The sequence below is a fragment of the Trichosurus vulpecula genome, chromosome 3 (genome assembly GCF_011100635.1).
Source record: "Trichosurus vulpecula isolate mTriVul1 chromosome 3, mTriVul1.pri, whole genome shotgun sequence".
Taxonomy (NCBI): domain Eukaryota; kingdom Metazoa; phylum Chordata; class Mammalia; order Diprotodontia; family Phalangeridae; genus Trichosurus; species Trichosurus vulpecula.
Genome location: NC_050575.1, coordinates 187,230,750 through 187,251,058, shown reverse-complemented (window position 1 = coordinate 187,251,058; position 20,309 = coordinate 187,230,750). Strand labels below are relative to the sequence as shown.

The following is a 20,309-nucleotide window of genomic DNA, read 5'->3' as shown; positions in this document are numbered from 1 at the left end:
CTAAAGAAAAGGTCCTTTAGATTGGAAAGGACTGAACAAAAATGGCTAATAAATTGATATTGAAGATAATAATACTAATAACTAGCATTTATAGCACTTTAATATACATACAGCACTTTAGGTGTGTTTTTGAATTTGATCCTAACAATGCTGTGAAGTAGGTGCAGGTAAGAGTCCTTGTATTTATTTTCCTTATCTAGATAGCTAGATATACAAGGACTCTTACCTGACCTTGATAACTTCAAGTAATTGGACCTACGTGAACCTGGGTATTGAAAAACTGGTAGATGTGATTGCTGAACTACTGCTATATTTGGAACATAAAGAAAAAGGAAATATTATATAGGACTAGGGAAGAGCAACTATTATCCCTTAAAAAGGGAAAAGAATGTTATTTGCAAATTGTAGGTCAATGAATTTGATTCCTGAGAAAAATTCTAGAATATTATGTAGATGGGTAACGAATATTTAGAAAAACAAAGTAGTAATCACAACCATCATGAGTCATCAAGAATAGATCGGTCCAGACTAACCTTATTCACTTTTTTGACAGGGTTTCTAAGCTAGTAGATTAGAGAATGCTTTAGATACAGTGTGCCTAAATTTTAACAAAGTAATTGATAATGTCTCTTAAGGTACACCTTTGGAAAAAAACGGAGATGTAGCCTGGAAGACAATAAACTTACATGGAAATGTTAAGGAACAACTGACCACAGAACATGTTAAATATAGAAACACAACAGATTCTAAAAGATTTGCTTATGGTTTTTTAAAAAATATTTTCATTGGGGCAGCTAGATGGCGCAATGAATAGAGCACTGGCCCTGGAGTCAGGAGGACCTGAGTTCAAACCCAGCCTCAGACACTGACACTGACACACTTACTAGCTGTGTGACCTTTGGCAAGTCACTTAGCCCCAATTGCCCTGCCTTCCTCCCTCAGGAAAAAAAAAAAAACATTTTCATACATTCAAGTAAAAAATGAAATATATACAAACTTCTATACTTGAGCAAGCTGAAAAAAAAGACTTTAAACACTGATAAATAATGTTATAATTCATAATATTTTCAAATAAGTATATAAGAAATTCAAGTAATCTTCAAAAAATCTAAGAGTACAATGATTTTTAGAACTACTTTGGAGAAGCAAATTATACAAGGAAATTAAAACCTGTAGATTAATTACTCATGAGAATTACTCAATTTGAATGAAAGTTATAAAAACTTGATTAAAGATCAATATTCATTTAAAAACTTAATCACTGTCCTTGAACTACCTACTCATGAACTATTACTTGAAACATTATAACAAGAGAACTATGAAGAACTTTAAGAAACCAAATCTGATAGGAAAGATCATACCTACACTACATGATATATCTCAGATTATTCCAATTCTACCTAGACAATTGCAAAATAGTCTTTAATAATAATTTGGACAATTCATAGAGCACAATATACATTAATGAGGTAGGGGATATTTTTAGAGAAACATAATCTATATTGCAAAAGTTTACACACAAACACTAGTAGCAGAGGTCTCAGCTGCTACTTGTTCTATAGCTATCTCTTCCAATTGCTGTTGATTTAGCTATATCTAGATTAATCTCATACCTATCATCAATCAAATCTTCTCTGTTTTCTTTAGCTATTCACATGTACCAAGTCACATCATTCTTTCATTGGTGTGAGAACTCGTTCATTATCTTTTCAGGGGGAAGGAGAGAAGGGTTGGATCTGTGATTCTAGAAGTGTAAGGAACTCCCAGTATGGATTTTCCCTTCACTGATAGAGATCAGTAATTAGTCTATAACCTATAGTCTTAGTGAGATGTTTGGGACACTGCCCAGTTATGATGTCCACATGCATCGCAGGCAAGACTTGAACCAATGTCTTCCTGACTCCAAAGTCAGGACAATTATCTACCATACCACGCTGTCACATTATTTTTTGACATTTTATTAATCTACTCTTTGGAGAAAAATACAACTCAATGATAAAATTAATAAATAAGCAAGAAAAATACCTGTGATCCACTTGTATCAAAAATGATGTGCACTGATGTTTTAGCAACTGAAATTGCTTGTTTCTTGGTAAACCCCTATGACAAAAATGATTAAAAATTGGGATATATTTGCTAATTCTTCCAATTATAATGCCTATTACACAACTCTGCTAGACTGTACATGTGCAAAAAAATATGAGCACAAGATACTCAGGTGGGAGGGGAATGGAACAAGCATTTATTAGGCACCTACTATGAGCCAGGTACGCAGTGAGCACTTAGCAAGAATGTCTTACAAATATTATCACATTTGCTCCTCACAACAACTCTGGGAGGTAGGTACTGTTATTATCCCCATTTTACAGTTGAGGAAACTGAGACAGATTAAGTTATTTGCCCAGGGTCAAAAAGCTAGTGAGTATTTGATGCTGGATTTAAATTCAGGTCTTCCTGACTCCAAGCCCAGAGTTTAATAGTAATAATAATAATGATAATGATAACAACAACAATAATAATATTTAAAAATCACTAGGCACTGTGCTAAGTGCTTTATAATTGTTATCTCATTTGATCCTCACAATAACCTTGGGAGGTGGGTACTATATTCCCATTTTACAGATGTGGTAACTGAGTGAGAAGTTAAGTGACTTGACCAGGGTCACACAGCTAGTAAGTGTCTGAGGCCGGATTTGAATTCATGTCTTCCTGACTTTAGTCCAGTACTCCATTGACTATGTGCCACCTAACTGCCTCTGGTAACAACTATATGATGAAATCAACTGTGGCAGCTTGAAAAAAGATAAACATTTTAAAGTATGAGTTTTGGGGCTAGCCACAACAGATATTGTAAATGTTAGTGGTAGCTGAAATCAAGGATTACTTAATACCAAAATGCAAATTAATAAAGATAAATAGTAGGGTTTTTTAGTTACATCTATGTTCATAGAGAATAATCAATAGTGCCATTTTCAAAAATAAAGGACATGCATACATATTATATATGTGCATATATGTGTATGTATATAAAATTTACCTAGCAGTGTATTTTCAGTTTCTCACTTTTATCACTCAAGTCTAAATTGGTTGACAAATTTTGTCATTTCTACCTCTACAAGATCTCTCAAACCTGTCCCCTTTTCTTTAATAACACAGCTACCACCTTAGTTCAGGACAGCATCTCCTCTCACCTAGACTTACTGTAGACTCCTAACTAATCTCCCTGCTACAAAACTCTCTCCACTCTAATCCATCTTCTACACACCTGATAAAGTGATATCCCAAAAATCTGACCATGTTACTCATCTCTTCAATAAACTCCAGTGGCTTCCTACTGACTCTAGGAAAAAATATTTCATCTGTGCCTCATATTTTAAAATTGTGTATATGTTTTTTAAAATGTGCTTTATTAGTATTGTAGTATAGTACATATAACTAACAGGTACATAAATAAATACATGTGTATACAGAGACATATAATATATAACATTTTAGAGAATGTTTTCAAAATTCTTGTTGACAAGGGGTCTATGATCAAAACAGTTTGGGGACCATAGATCTAACTGAAGTGTCTCACGACATGGAAGGGGCAACTGAATCTCAGACACATTAAGTAACTCTCCCAATGTCAAATAGCTGGTTGGTGATGGTGCTAAGACTACTGTCATTTTAGAGGTTCGGGCAAATGAGTTATTAACTCCTACCTAATATCAAAGGATAAATGGATCATAGACTTAAGAGCCAGAAAAAAACTTAGATGTTATGTGATACAAATGCCTCTTTACAGATAAAAAACTGAGACAGGAAAGTTTCTCAAGGTTATACAAGTGCTAATGGTAGAGTCAATATTCAAACAGCTCCTCTGTCTCTTCCAAATCTAGCACTCTTTCTAAAGAGCCACATTAACTACCGTTCAGACAGTAATACTTCCAATATCATGAACTGAAACATGAAAATCAACATTTCTATATTATGTAAGTAATATGAAAAGCCGTGAGAAATAAGACAGAACTTACCCTATACTTATTCGCATCATAAATTTTTTTTGTCACATCACTGATTTCTAGCGAAGGATCGAAATACAGGAGCAGTTGGTCTCCTTCTTTGTTACCAACATTCATTGTATTTTTCAGAATTAGGGTTAGTAGCTTCTTAGGACCTTTCACTATTCAAAAATAAAACACATTTATTAGTATATATTTACCTAATTACATACTTTCATCTACAGACTACACTAAATGAAATGGAATCTATTCATAATCAATGGAACAAATGAAACTGATTAAATTGAAAATATTAAGGTCAAAGTAAATCATTTTTTCTAGATGCCAACAATAAATGCTAGATAAAATTAATCTTTAATAGGAAAAAAAAATCAGCCAAAATTTTCTATCAAATTTTGTACCAAATATATGTGCTATATTTATAGTTTATCATATAATTTTATTTACAGATCAACTTGAAGGATTTACAGCTATTCTTTGAAAATATTTCTTATATTTCATAATTTTGAATAATTATTTTAAAATTAACTTATTATTCTTAGTATTTTGTCATCCTTAGGCCATACTTAAACTGTAAATATTTAAACAAAATGCTTACAATAAGATGCCAAGCCAAAAAGCATACCAAGGCATTTGAAGGTCATTGCCTTATATGTAATACCCAGGTCCTAACTGGAAGTATGCTACCTACTTAGGCCTAGTTTTTTTATATTTCATGTGACCCATAGTTATTAGTACAAAATTTCCATCCATAACTCCCCAAATTATAACCTGAGACCCTCCCAAACATGCCTTGAAAATTAACAAGAATTTTATCTATAATATACAATTATATACATCAAGTTGATTTTTACCATTTCTGATTGATAAGGTTTAACAACATACAATAGGTATGGAAGAAAAACATATTTGCTATTATCATAAAAGGAGTGATCAAATTCTTCCATCTCTAAATAAAGCTATCTCCTGTCTGTTGCACTGTAGTTATTTCGCATTACTTGAATGTGCCCTCTCATTATCTCTGCTTTTCAGAATGTTTATCTTCCTTCAAGGGTCAGCTCAGGTGCCACATTTTCCAAATTGTCTTCTTTGAACTCAACAACTGTTAATTGTCTGTGTTTCTTCAAATTATCTTAACTGAATACTGCATGGTACAAAGAATAGAGCTCTCAAACTGGAATGATGAAACTTGAATTCAAATCCCACCTCAGATACTTAACCAGCTGTGAAATCATGAACAATTCATTTAAACTCTCAGAGACCATTTTGTGCAACGGACAGAGCCCAGGAGCGAGCTATGAATTCAAATAGCATCTGAAACATTCACTAGTTGTATAACCACTTGCTTAATCTCTTGGTATTTCAATTTCCTCATCTGTAAAATGGGGATAACTAATAAACTAATACTTGCACTATGTATTTATCTAACAGAATTGTTTTGAGGAAAATGCTTTGTTAATTTTAAAGCACTGAACAAATGTGAGTTATGATGATGCATTCCACCCACCCTTCACTTAAGAATGTTATCTCCTTAAAGGTGTGGACCATTTTGTTTTTTATCATTGTATTATATCATTGTATTATTTTATAATACCTTTTATTAATGTATTATATCATTGTATCATTGTATGTTCCTAGGATACAATAAGCTATTAAAAATGTTGTTAAATTAAAATGAAAGCCAAAAAATCACTTCTATGGGGAATTAATTCCGTTTCTCCTCTCCAACCTCTAGGTTGGGAGAATTAAGGCAATAATAAGTCTTTATAGTCATCTTCTTATTTTACAATCAACCAAATAACTACATAATATTTTATATATGCTTATTTTATATCACAGATTTAGGCAAATATTCTTCCCTGTGTAATCTGGCTAATTTACTTCTGTTCTGGGCCAATATAGCCCAGAATCTATTTTGGTAGCCTACTAAAAATAACTCTATGGCTTTCTTTGGAGAATGTCACAATTTGGTTTGGTTTGTCTCCACTTAAGAGTTTTTCTCTTGGGAATATCAGAATTTGGCTAACAGTTTCCACTAAGGGTTTCCTGTGAAAACTCACCCTAACTCCCATTAAATTATTTAGAATAACAATACATCTGCTTTTAGCATATATTTTATTTAGACTTTTACAATACAAAGGACTTACACCAAAACCTATAAATTGTTAAGATAACTCCTTTTCCCTCTCCAATAAGCTTCTGCTTTACCCAAAGAATGATTCAATGCTCTATAGTACTACTCTAGGTGGGATCATGTCCCTGAATGGAAAAAGGAGTTGGAATTTCTAGAGTCAAATAAACCTTCTCTCTGGCAGGTCCAACATTTTCCCTTGGTACCCACACTATCTATATGAATCATAATATCAGTGAAATGATAGGACTAGGTTGCTCCTCTACATCCTGACTACCTATTATACTGAACTAATCCTTCTTCTCTTCACATCTTTTCCTTCTGTTATCTCTGATTCTCCATTAGTTTGTATCTCTGGACAAATCTGTATCTCCATCTGGTACTGGTTTCTAAAGGGGCTATATACGTATGGGTGAACCTCTTGAAAAGGGAGCATATCTCTCTGTCTACAGCCTCTCTATGAATTTCCTTTTCTAATCACTTTGTTGCCAGCTCTCTAAGTCCTATGTAGCTTCTTTTTACAGACCAAGTTCAAGGGATTATCTAGGATGAGTAAATTAGTTGTAATTTGAGTCAGTGTTTATTATAAATACTGCCTCATCCATGACCCAAGAAACACTCAGCACAAGGGAAACATACACCTTATCAAGGAGACACAAGGGGAAAGAGGGGCCTATATAGCTCCTCCTTGGCATGACTGAACATACTTGTTGTAATTATTAGCTTCTTTTATATTGTAGAGTTTTTTAGAAGGCACCAAAATTGTATATTTCAATGGAACATTCAATAAAGCACTTTAAATTATAAGGAACATTTGATGAATATTTGCTAATAACATCAGAGGTAACAAACTATCAAATATATTTATGTGAAAATAAAATAAAGGAATTTAGATTGTTTTCTTAGTGTATTTGTCCTCTTCATCAATTCATGTAACTACCATTTCATTTATTGAATAGAGAATAACAGAAAAGGAACTTAGTATAATGCAAAGTATATATACTGTGTATATTTTAAGATCATATAAGATTCTATGACAGATTCAAATAGGGAGATAACTTCCTTCAATGATACCCTGAGCACCAGCATCAAATTTTGCAATGAAACAGGACATAATCTCACCAAAAATGCTTAACATTTTTATGGAGGTCTTGGAGAAAGTAAATAAAAAAGGGATTACCTGTTGATGAAGAGGTTCTACAGATGTTCCTGTTTGTGTATGATACTATGTTGACTATACTGAGACCTAGAATACTCAAGGACTTTTCAATAATATCCATAATCACCCAAATGAGACTGGCATATCCACCCATACAAGAAAAACTATTATTTTGGATTAAAGATAAAAAAACACATATTGCTCAGATTATGACATACAATTGGACAGGAAACTCATTTAGTTGTTTCCATGGATGAGGCAGTATTTATAATAAACACTGGTTCAAATTACATCTAATTTAGAAAGATACATCTCAGGAAAGCACCACAGACAGACAAGAAGCTGGCTCAGAATCGAGAAAAGAGAAGATTGAGATGAACAGAATTTTGGAAAATAAACAGTCCTTTCAATGAAGTCAAGCTCCTCACTCCAACAAAAGCAAATCTTTTAAACACTAGTACTGTCCCAATTACATTTTATAGTTCTAAGTCATGAACAGCAACACTTTAGACAATCACAATTGTAGATTACCTCAGATTATAACTACAGGTGGCTCAAAAGGCAATTGAAAGATGAATGATGCTACAACATATTGTCAATGATGATTACATAAGAAGTGACATAAAATATATTATCAAGAAAGTCTATGACTAGAAAAGAAGGTCAGTCACGTATGCAGAATAAGCAATAATAGATAGACCATCTAACTGATGCATAGGTAGTTATCCACAAAATGATAAAAGAACAAAATGACTTCGGGCACACTAGACATAACTTCTATGGATGAGAAAGCACATAGATAAACTGAAAAGCATCAGTGAACTCAAGTTCCCTTTTTTGAATAGAGATTACTGGAAAAAGAAAATGCTAGTATTGCACAAACATTACCTTCTACACTGTATATTTCCACTTCATCATTAGGCACATTGACAGTTTCCCACTGATGATCCTTAAAATTAAAATAGACACGTAAAATTATATGACTAATACTAGAATCAAGCTGACTATTAAAATAATTTTTAAAACTAGAATTCTAAAAGTTTCTTATTTTCTATCAATGTAAGGGCAAGCAAAGTGGGACTTTTTTGCTGTTTTTTCTTTTGGAGTGCTTCTTGGCACTAACATAATCCAGTGCCTTTGATTGTCTGGCCTTTGTTTAAATCAAGAGTCTTTGATTGAATCAAGAGTCATTGATTGGAAACGGTATATATACTCTGAGGTGAATCTTTGCTTTGGGAGCTCATTCATTGGAAGAGTGTTCATGTGACATAGCCAGATGAGACTCTGGGTAGCCATTAAGGAGTCTCCTCGGCTTTGAAAACCCAGATGTTGGTGCTTCTCTTTCTAGTAACTATGTATGTATTGCTATGCTCAGACAGAAGCCTGTCTGTTGATTTGTGTTATTTTTCCGTTTATAATTTCTGCTTGTAATTTCTGTTTGTATTCTCTCTGAAGTTCAAGGTGCTGACTTTCTCCCCCGAACTAAGTGAATGACATATTTATGTTTGATTAAAGTAAGACTGTTAACCCCTTAAAGTTGCTTTCCTTTAGAAATACAGATCAAGGAATCTGAGCAGCCCTCCTGTGTGCTGGTGTTATTAGTCTTACCCCACCCCAGTAGCTGCAAGCAACATTATTGTTGCAATAAAGTAGCCACTCTGTATATTTATAGTACACACACACACACACACACACACACACACACACACACAGGAAATCAAAAGAGAAAACACATTCATTTCTCTGAGAGTAACATCACTTAACCATTATGTAATCATGTGTTGCCCTACCCAATTAACTTTCTCTACTACTGTACTTAAGATTCCATTATTACCTTTTAAAGTCAAAGTGGAGAAATTAAATTATAAGTAATGTAAAGGGGTTGTATCTTACTTATCTTTATATAGCTGTCAGCATTTAACAGGGAGTAGAAAAGAGAGAAGGGTGATAGGAGCAAAATTTTCTATTATAACAAAGTGAGAATGAAACTAGTTATGAATTCATGCTACTCTTTCTTCTTTACTACTCCGTCCTTCCCTGCCACTCTCCAACACAAATATACCCAAAATAAAGGCTCATAGTTGTGCAGCCAATAGAAACACTGAAGGTTTAGATGTCTACAGATAAAGGTTTCCTAACTGAAAGACTGGAAGCAAAGTATGTAAGTAGAAGACCCAAGAGATGGGAGAAACTGTCTCCATCCGTTTCTATATCCTATTAGTTGGCCACAATTGCCACCATCAAAATTATTATTTGGGGTGCTGTAAATCTCACTATAATCTAATGTAGGACACTTAGATGCCCAGTATACATGATTCTCTCAAAGTGGAGTCCTGTCTCATGCCCAGGTCTTCAGAGGAACTGCAGTCTTGTACTGAACACCCTGTCCTTCGTGGCCAATTCTCCAACATCTGCTGTTCATTTACCAAAACCTCTGCTTTTGCCTACTGTTAGAACCAGGGAATCATAAAGTTAGAAGAGACCTTAGAAATCATCTGGTTGGCTAATATGGAAATATATTTTGTATATTTAATGCAAATAACTTAATTATATAACAGGTATCATGTTGCTTGCCTTTCTATGGGTTGGGGAAGGGTTGGAGGGAGGGATATAATTTAGAAATCAAAATTTAAAAAATGAATGATAGAAATCATCTCTTCTAGATGACTTATTTTACCAAAAATAATGAGGAAATTTAGATCAGTGAGATTAAGTCACAATGCTAGTTAGTAATAGAAGCTTGAATTCAGATCTTTTCGCTCATGGTCCAACATACTTTCCTCTACATTACTATCAAATACTCAAATAAAAAAAAGACAAAACGAACAAAAGATCAGCAACTTTAAGCAGACTTTAAAATATATAAATATGCATGTGTGTGTCTGTGTGTGTGTGTATGCGTGTATGTGTATATACATGCACATACAAACACATAGAGTTGTTCCTCCTTTGTTTCCAGAGAGGACCAATGACATCACGGGGTGATGTCTTCACTTGCAAATGAATGGGATTTAAGTGAGGCAATGCTGAACACATTCATCAATCTTCGGAGTCATTGAAGTCTAGTGGCAGGACAAAAGTCAAGACTGGAGATATGCCAAGATGAAACAGATAACCTTAGCATCTTCAATGTCTGACCAAGCTCTAAGCACTGCACAGCACCCACTTCAGCTGCTTTCCTGGCCATTTGAAAAAATTGTTCTCATCTGCTCATACCACTGAGGAAGTCTTCACATGCTTGGAGTAGACATTCCCACTAACTCACCAATGGGTTTGAGGCCTGTCAGTTACCCTCAACCTGGTTTAGCCCATCTGCTAAGACGGTTTTACCAGGCTGTGGCTGCTGCACATGCTACAGCTTCTTGGAACCACAGTTAGAATTGGGTGACAGGTGGACAGCAAAAGTAGATGAGCAGCCCTGAAAAGGGCTCAGTAAGTCCTCACACCAGAGGTACTAGTCCTCCACGAACACCCCAGACATTGCATACACATTCATAAACACACACACACACACACACACACACACACACACACACACACAATGAGGTTTAAGTTGAACTTGCCTAACAAATGGTGCCTAGCTGGAAAACGAGACCATATAAAGAAATCTATATTCTCAAAGTGGATATGTATGTATGTATGTATGTCTGTGCATGTATGTTTGTATATATGTATATGGCAGAAAAAAAGAAATTGGCTTACTTCATCATCTCCCGCAGTGTAGAAGGATATACTTTGGCTACCAAGATTAAAGTCAATCCAAAATTCATCAAGTTTTTCATCTGAAGGTATCTGTAGCTAATAGAACCAAGTAACCAAAATCACAGACAATATTCTTAAAATGACAGTGACTTAAAACCACCTTTAACAATGACAATGAAAGATGGTTGCTAAACAAAATTAATGGATAAATATGGTCAGGTTGAATAGGCTTGTTTACCAAATTCAAGAATATAAAAATTAGGGGCGGAGCCAAGATGGCAGCTGGAAACCAGGGACTAGCATGAGCTCCTCGCCGAGTCCCTCCAAAAACCTATAAAAATGGCTCTGAACCAATTCTAGAACTGCAGAACCCACAAAACAGCAGAGGGAAGCAGGGCTCCAGCCCAGCACAACCTGGATGGTCTCTAGGTGAGGTCTACCCCACACGGAGCTGGGAGCTGGGAGTGGAGCGGAGCAGAGCCCAGCAAGAGCAGCATGGACAAACCAGACCAGGAGCCAGGCTGAGCGGGCCCTAGCGCCCTGAATCAGTGAGCTGCGGCAGTTACCAGACTTCTGAACCCACAAACACCAAAGACAACAGAGAAGGTTAGTGGGAAAAGCTGCGGGAGTGGAGGGAGGGGAAGGAGTTCTTGGTTGGGCCACCGCCCCTGGGCAGCGGAGGTGGGGCAGCTACAGCTGCTTCCGGCCCCAGGCCCACCTGGTGGGAGGAATTAAGTGGCGGATCAGAGCAGGAGTGCACAGCCTGCTGAAGATCTAAGCCCAGTCCAGGTTGGGGGTTCTTGGGGAAGGAGGAGTGCTGGTGGGGCAGAGCTGGCGCATCCCCCCCAAACGTGGAACATAGAACTCTTTAGTCTACAAGCAGTCATACCCTGCTGAAAAACTCAAGGGTCAAATTAGTTGGTTGGGAATATGGCCAGGCAGCAAAAACACACCCAGATTCAGTCTCAGACTCTGGAATCTTTCTTTGGCGACAAAAAAGACCATACAGATGGAAGAAGTTAACAAAGTCAAAGAGCCTACAACAGAAGCCTCCAAGAAAAACATGAATTAGTCTCAGGCCATGGAAGAGCTCAAAAAGGATTTGGAAAAGCAAGTTAGAGAAGTAGAGGAAAAATTGGGAAGAGAAATGAGAAGGATGCAAGAAAACCATGAAAAACAAGTCAATGACTTGCTAAAGGAGACCCAAAAAAATACTGAAAAAAATATTGAAGAAAACACCTTAAAAAATAGACTAACTCAAATGGCAAAAGAGCTCCAAAAAGCCAATGAGGAGAAGAATGCCTTCAAAGGCAGAATTAGCCAAATGGAAAAGGAGGTTCAATGGACCACTTAAGAAAATACTACCTTAAAAATTAGATTGGAGCAAGTGGAAGCTAGTGACTTTATGAGAAATCAAGATATTATAAAACAGAACCAGAGGAATGAAAAAATGGAAGACAATGTGAAATATCTCCTTGGAAAAACCACTGACCTGGAAAATAGATCCAGGAGAGATAATTTAAAAATTATTGGACTACCTGAAAGCCATGATCAAAAAAAGAGCCTAGATACCATCTTACAGGAAATTATCAAGGAGAACTGCCCTGATATTCTAGAGCCACAGGGCAAAATAGAAATTGAAAGAATCCATCGATCGCCTCCTCAAATAGATCCCAAAAAGAAATCTCCTAGGAATATTGTTGCCAAATTCCAGAGCTCCCAGATCAAGGAGAAAATACTGCAAGCAGCCAGAAAGAAACAATTTGAGTATTGTGGAAACCCAATCAGAATAACCCAAGATCTGGCAGCTTCTACATTAAGAGATCGAAGGGCTTGGAATGCGATATTCCGGAGGTCAATGGAGCTAGGATTAAAACCTAGAATCACCTACCCAGCAAAACTGAGTATCATGTTCCAAGGCAAAATATGGATTTTCAATAAAATAGAGGACTTTCAAGCTTTCTCAGTGAAAAGACCAGAACTGAATAGAAAATTTGACTTTCAAACACAAGAATCAAGAGAAGCATGAAAAGGTAAACAAGAAAGAAAAACCGTAAGGGACTTACTAAAGTTGAACTGTTTTGTTTACATTCCTACATGGAAAGATGATGAGTATGATTCATGAGACCTCAGTATTAGGGTAGTTGAAGGGAATATGCATATATATATATATGCATATATATATGTTTAAGTATATATATAAGTGAATGTGTATGTATGTATGTATCTATGTGTATATGTATGTATGTGTATGTATGTGTATATATAGATATGTAAAAGAGAGAGAGCAGACACAGGGTGAGTTGAGGATGAAGGGAAGATATCTAAAAGAAATAAAATGAAATTAAGGGATGAGAGAGTAACATACTGAGAGAGGGAGATAGGGAGAGATAGAATGGGGTGGATTATCTCGCATAAAGGTGGCAAGAGGAAGCAGTTCTTTGGGAGGAGGGGAGAGGGCAGGTGAGGGGGGAATGAGTGAACCTTGCTCTCATCAGATTTGGCCTGAGGGGGAATACCATACATACTCAGTTGGGTATCTTACCCCACAGGAAAGAAGAGGGAGGAAGATAAAAAAAAATAAAAGGTGGGGGGATGATGGAGTGGAGGACAGATGGGGGTGGAGGTAATCAAAACAAACACTTTGGAAAGGGGACAGGGTCAAGGGAGAAAATTCAATAAATCGGGATGGGTTGGGAAGGAGCAAAATGTAGTTAGCCTTTCACAACATGAGTATTGTGGAAGGGTTATACATAATGATACATGTGTGGCCTAGGTTGAATTGCTCAACTTCTTAGGGAGGGTGGGTGGGAAGGGAAGAGGGAAGGGAATTTGGAACTCAAAGTTTTAAAATCAGATGTTCAAAAACAAAAAAAGTTTTTGTATGCAACTAAAAAATAAGATACACAGGCAATGGGGCGTAGAAATTTATCTTGCCCTACAAGAAAGGAAGGGAAAAGGGGATGAGAGGGGAGGGGGGTGATAGAGGGGAGGGCTGACTGGGGAACAGGGCAACCAGAATATACGCCATCTTGGAGTGGGGGGGGAGGGCAGAAATGGGGAGAAAATTTGTAATTCAAACTGTTGTGAAAATCAATGCTGAAAACCAAATATGTTAAAGAAATAAATTGCATTTAAATTAAAAAAAAAAAATAAAAATTATTGGACTACCTGAAAGCCATGATCAAAAAAAGAGCCTAGATATCATCTTTCAAGAAATTATCAAGGAGAACTGCCCTGATATTCTAGAGCCACAGGGCAAAATAGAAATTGAAAGAATCCACCGATCACCTCCTCAAATAGATCCCAAAAGGAAATCTCCTGGAATATTGTCACCAAATTCCAGAGCTCCCAGATCAAGGAGAAAATACTGCAAGCAGCCAGAAAGAAACAATTTGAGTATTGTGAAAACATAATCAGAATAACCCAAGATCTGGCAGCTTCTACATTAAGAGATAGAAGGGCTTGGAATACGATATTCCAGAGGTCAATGGAGCTAGGATTAAAACGTAGAATCACCTACCCAGCAAAACTGAGTATCATGCTCCAAGGCAAAATATTAACTTTCAATGAAATAGAGGACTTTCAAGCTTTCTCAGTGAAAAGACCAGAGCTGAGTAGAAAATTTGACTTTCAAACACAAGAATCAAGAGAAGCATGAAAAGGTAATCAAGAAAAAGAACAAGAAAAAGAAATTGCAACAGACTTACTAAAGTTGAACTGTTTTGTTTGCATTCCTACATGGAAAGATGACATGTATGATTCATGAGACCTCAGTATAAGGGTAGCTGAAGGGAATATATATATATATTTATGTGTATATATATATATATTTATGTGTGTATATATATATATATTTATGTGTATATATATAAGTGAATGTGTATGTATGTATATATGTATGTATATGTATATGTATATGTATATGTATATGTATATGTATATGTGTAGAGAGAGAGAGGACACAGGGTGAGTTAAAGATGAAGGGAAGATATCTAAAAGAAATAAAATCAAATTAAGGGATGAGAGAGGAATATATTGAGAGAGGGAGATAGGGAGAGATAGAATGGAGTGGATTATCTCGCATAAAGGTGGCAAGAGGAAGCAGTTCTGTGGGAGGAGGGGAGAGGGCAGGTGAGGGGGGAATGAGTGAATCTTGCTCATTTGGCCTGAGGAGGGAATACCATACATACTCAATTGGGTATCTTACCCAACAGGAAAGAAGAGGGAAGAAGATTAAAAAAGGGGGGGATGATGGAGGGGAGGGCAGATGGGGGAGGAGGTAATCAAAAACAAATACTTTTGAAAGGGGACAGGATCAAGGGAGAAAATTCAATAAAGGGGGATAGGTTGGGAAGGAGCAAAATATAGTTAGTCTTCCACAACATGAGTATTGTGGAAGGGTTATACATAATGGTACACATGTGGCCTATGTTGAATTGCTTGGCTTCTTAGGGAGGGTGGGTGGGAAAGGAAGAGGGGAGAGAATTTGGAGCTCAGAGTTTTAAAAACAGATGTTCAAAAACAAAAAAAAAAGTTTTTGCATGCAACTAGAAAATAAGATACACAGGCAATGGAGCATAGAAATTTATCTTGCCTTACAAGAAAGGAAGGGAAAAAGGGATGGGAGGGGAGTGGGGTGACAGAAGGGAGGGCTGACTGCGGAACAGGGCAACCAGAATATACGCCATCTTGGAATGGGGGAAGGGTAGAAATGGGGAAAAAATTTGTAATTCAAACTCTTGTGAAAATCAATGCTGAAAACTAAATATGTTAAATAAATCAATTTAAAAAAGAAAAAACAAAACAAAAAAAAGAATATAAAAATTAGAGGGCATACCCACTCTCTCACCTTCGAAGACGTAAATTTAGGACAAAAAAAGCAGCGCTCTTTTTCTACTTTACACAAAAGAGATAGTGAACACTTCGAGCTCTTAGTTACTCCAAGATATAGTTCAGGTTGAAAATACACATATGTACACATTTTAAACATGTTTGAAAATGTTTTGAACATATTTTACTTATTAGGTCCTATAATTTAATGTCATGAAATGCAAAAATGTTTTCCTACAAAATATCCTTTGGCAATATTCTGTGAAAAATAGCTATGTACATTCTAATAAACTAAACTATATAGACCATATATTGCCATAAGCTAGTGGTGGCTACCCTTAATATTTTTATAGATTTGCAGTCCACAACTATTCAGCTCCGTGGTACTTCAAAGACCTTTAAACCAAAAGAATATGTAAACACTGAAAATCTAACAACTTTATATTAAATGTTTAACATACCTCATATCTATCAAGGAATGCTGATAAACAAGGAAATGTAAAAACCCTGAAATAAAAAACAGATCATAATAAACAATAAATATTTTAATCTATTTAGTCTAAGCCATGAGGAGGATAAAGAAGTAGGAAAGTGGTACCAAATTGAAAGACTTTTTGGACTTCAAAGATTTATTTCTAATTTCATATGAATTTGTGCATCTATCACGAATAATCAGAAAGGGTATAGGAATAAATTGTATATTCCATTTTTTCCTAAAGCAAAAACTCCCGAAAAAGCAGGTTCATTTTCTGTTATTTACAAAATAAATAGACATTTATGTCAGGAGACTTTTTGTCTTGCTCTGAGAAGGTAGGCATTGCTTAAACAGTATTTATATTTATGCCTCCAAACAGAGGAAAAGCAATATTCAATTTTGAACTGTTACTAAATTGGTAGACATAGGCTATCTATATTTGGTTTTCACTGAATGATTAGCTGCACTCCTTTTTCTAAATGATGTGTGATTAAAACGCCTTTTCATAAAACACTCTTTTTTGTTAAATGTTAATTAAAACCTTTCCTTTTACTCTGAGAAGTAACATGCAAAAAATGAGGCAGGCGATAGGTCTTTTCACCTCACTAAGGTCTTCTTACCTCACTAATATACTATTTATACACTACTGCAATTTCCGAAAAGTTATTTCATTATAGTATTTTAGAGATAGGGCAGCTAGGTGGTACAATAGATAAAGTACCAGCCCTGGAATCAGGAGGATTTGAGTTCAAATTCGGACTGAGACACTTATTAGCTGTGTGACCCCAGGGAAGTCACTTAACCTCTGTTTTCCTTAACCCACTAGAGAAGAAAATGGCAAACCACTCCAGTATCTCTACCAAGAAAACCCCCAAACAGGGTCACAGAGAATCATACATGACTAAAATGATTCAAAAACAACAAATTTTAGAAATATTTCTGTTATACAGAAAAGTTGTTAATAGTGGAAAGATCACCGGCTTGAGTAACAGGACCTTGGTTTAAATCCCAGCCCTGCTATGGGCTACCTATGTGACTTTAGGAAAATCATTTAACCTTTGTGGAGGTTTTCTCATCTCCAAAATGAGAAGATTTGATTAGATTAACCTTATGGTCTTTCTCAGTTCTTCATCTAGGATTCTGCTCCTAGTTAGAGTGGACAGATAACCTTGGGCTCTTGAAGGATATTCTAGAACAACAAGGCTTCTGGTAGAATCTACCAAGCTAAGAAGGGCTTTAAAAGCCTAAGAAAGGTCAGGGTTATATTTCCTGTCCAAGTACCAACCTAATTCATTTCAGAAAGGCCTATCACTAGGTTGGTTGTGGGATAGTAAACTTTTAGCCAGATCGACTCTCAAAAGTCATAAAGTTATAGAAGTATGGCAATCTACAAACTTACATTCTCTTATCTCCAAGCATGCCATTCACATAGTTGAGAAATCTCCTGCAGTCCTAGTAAGAAACAGAATTTTAAAAATTTTAAGGGAAACTTTTGGTTCATAGAAATTAATAATGAATTCATACAAATAATGTTTTTTTTTCTTTACTTACTGTTTCGAAATCAGTGTCTTTAATCCCTTTAAATGCATTAGCAACAAATTCCATTGAAAACCACTGACATGCCAGTTCTCGTCTTTGTTTTTCAGAAGTCATTCTACATAAAGCTTCTGTGATACCTACTTGAAAGTCATAATCTATAAAACAAATTGCATTATAATATATAATTGGAAAATAACATAAGTTATGCAAATGCTACTTATTTCAACCTTCATAAAGTATAAGTTAAAAACAATCAATAAGGGGCAGCTAAGTGGTGCAGTGAATAGAGTAGCGCCCCTGGAATCAGGAGGACCTGATCCAGCCTCAGTCACTTACTAGCTGTGTTACCCTTGGTGAGTCACTTAACTTCGACCGCCTCCAAAATTTTTTTATAAAAATAAGAAAAGCAAAATATATATTTATATTCTTAACTCCACAATAAACCAAAATGACCTTTCATCATAACAATGCATGAAAGATCAGTGATCACAGTAGTATAGGAAACTCTCAGTATAGGAACTCCCTCCATCAAGACTAATCACAACTTGTACTCTGTCCTCAGAGTTGCCTGAAGCAACTTGAAGCAAGTTAAGTGATTTGCTTAAAGTCGCATGTCTAATAAGTATTACAGGCACATTTTAGACCAAGGTCTTCCTTAGTCTAATCTTGGCAATCTATACATTATTCCAGCTACCTCTCTATTTAGGGATATATAGAATATCTAAAATAACTATTATCTAAACAATATATGTATATATATATATAAATTACATTTGTCTTCTAAAGTATTATATTAACTATTTTCAAAGGATATTAATCATTTAAAGACTACCACATTCCGTAATTTTTAAAGGTGTACTGTTTTATAAGCATTGAAGGTTCTCATTTCTAAGTTAAGATGATAATGATAAATTTGTGACCCTATGCCTCCACTAAAATACTCACCAATACTACATAGTGCATATAAAGAGTATGTGGCCTGTCAGAATACAAACTCTTGTAGGTCTCATGAAATTGCAAAGTATAGGCTAAGGACAAATTCTATTATCTTAGAACCAGCCTGGGTAAATAGTTAGAGGTTCCTCACTACCAAGCTGGCAACCAGGTGATTAATTCTTTTGGTCACAGCAACTCATTTAAATTTTCCACTAAAAAGTTACATAAAATAAATATTTCCAAAAAGCCTATTGTGTAAAGAACACTTAGATCCTACAAAACTCTTTCCTCAAGGTGCTTACAGTATGGTAGAGAGATAAGACACCAACACAGAAAACTCTAATACACAGTATTATATAATAAGTCTATTACAAAATTATAAAACACAAGGGGAGGAAGTGACATTTGAATGAGCTTTAAAGAAAGGTTAGGAGTTCAACATGCTGAAAAGAGAAATGGAGGGTACTCTAAGCATAGAGAAATAGTCCAAGCAAAAACAGAATCAGGAGATCAGTGTATGTTTGTGGTGCAGATAGTTGCCTAGTATGACTAGAACAGAATTCATTGAGGAGGAAAAAAAATGAAATCGGGCTGAAAATCTAGGCTATATACAGGTCATAAAAGGCATTCCAGATAAAAGGGGTGGAATTGACATTATCATCACTGATGGAGAGGAATGCCATATAAAATCACAAGTATTCTGAAGTACTTAAGTAATGATAGTTTCCAGGTAAACATCATTATTTTATATTTTGAGAATTCACAAATTCCACTGAAAAATACAGAGTAATTTCAGACATGAATATTTTGAAAGGATATCCTTACCCCCAGCATCTAATATCCGTTTCCCCATATCAATCCTGTGAATTAAAACAAGTTACGTCACAGTTTTTAGCATCTCAAGAACAATAGCACAGGCTTTAGCCTCTTTTCTTGAACATCCTAAGCATTAATAAGATAAAAGTGCTTATCCATCACTACAATTTAGAATCTCAATACAATGTTACATATATGAAGTGGCATGTGATTATGGACAATACAAAAGCAACTTCTAAAAATCATTTTTCCCTAAATCTAATTTGAAATAAAATAACAGTATAAAGCCATAAATATCCCCTTTAATTAGGTTTCCCCCCCATTTAAATTCTTTTTTTGATTTTCTAATTTAAAAATAAAACTCTTACATGAGAGAAAACATTTCTGGTTTGGAAATTATTTTCTTGGCATCTCGGGGCATGTTACCAAGCAGAGCATTCAGCTTTTTTATGGCCTAGAAAAGGAAAAAATGGTGCTCTCAGACATCAAATCTTCATATCAACAGTTTACAAAATGTGGTTTGAGAAACCCCTTGGAGTTGTGGAGACCCTTTCAGAGAGACCATGAGGTCAAAACTATTTTTATAATAATCCTAAGACTTTACTTGCCTATTAAAATACTCTTCTCTTTTTCAACTACATGTCTCTGTGAGACTGGATTTTCTTTGTACACTTCAACGAAAACAACATTATTGCAAGAGTGAATACAGAAACA

General features: G+C 35.5%; 1 protein-coding gene across 1 annotated transcript in view; it reads right to left on the bottom strand.

Annotated features, from left to right (window-relative positions):
* The window catches only part of SYCP2 (synaptonemal complex protein 2), a 112,755-nt gene that overhangs the window by 76,184 nt on the left and 16,262 nt on the right, over nt 1–20,309 (bottom strand). The window contains 9 exon segments of the mRNA XM_036749896.1: nt 2,026–2,100; nt 4,017–4,165; nt 8,183–8,243; nt 10,997–11,092; nt 16,291–16,336; nt 17,704–17,756; nt 17,856–17,998; nt 19,605–19,639; nt 19,964–20,049. Of these exon segments, the coding sequence (XP_036605791.1) occupies nt 2,026–2,100; nt 4,017–4,165; nt 8,183–8,243; nt 10,997–11,092; nt 16,291–16,336; nt 17,704–17,756; nt 17,856–17,998; nt 19,605–19,639; nt 19,964–20,049 (744 nt within the window).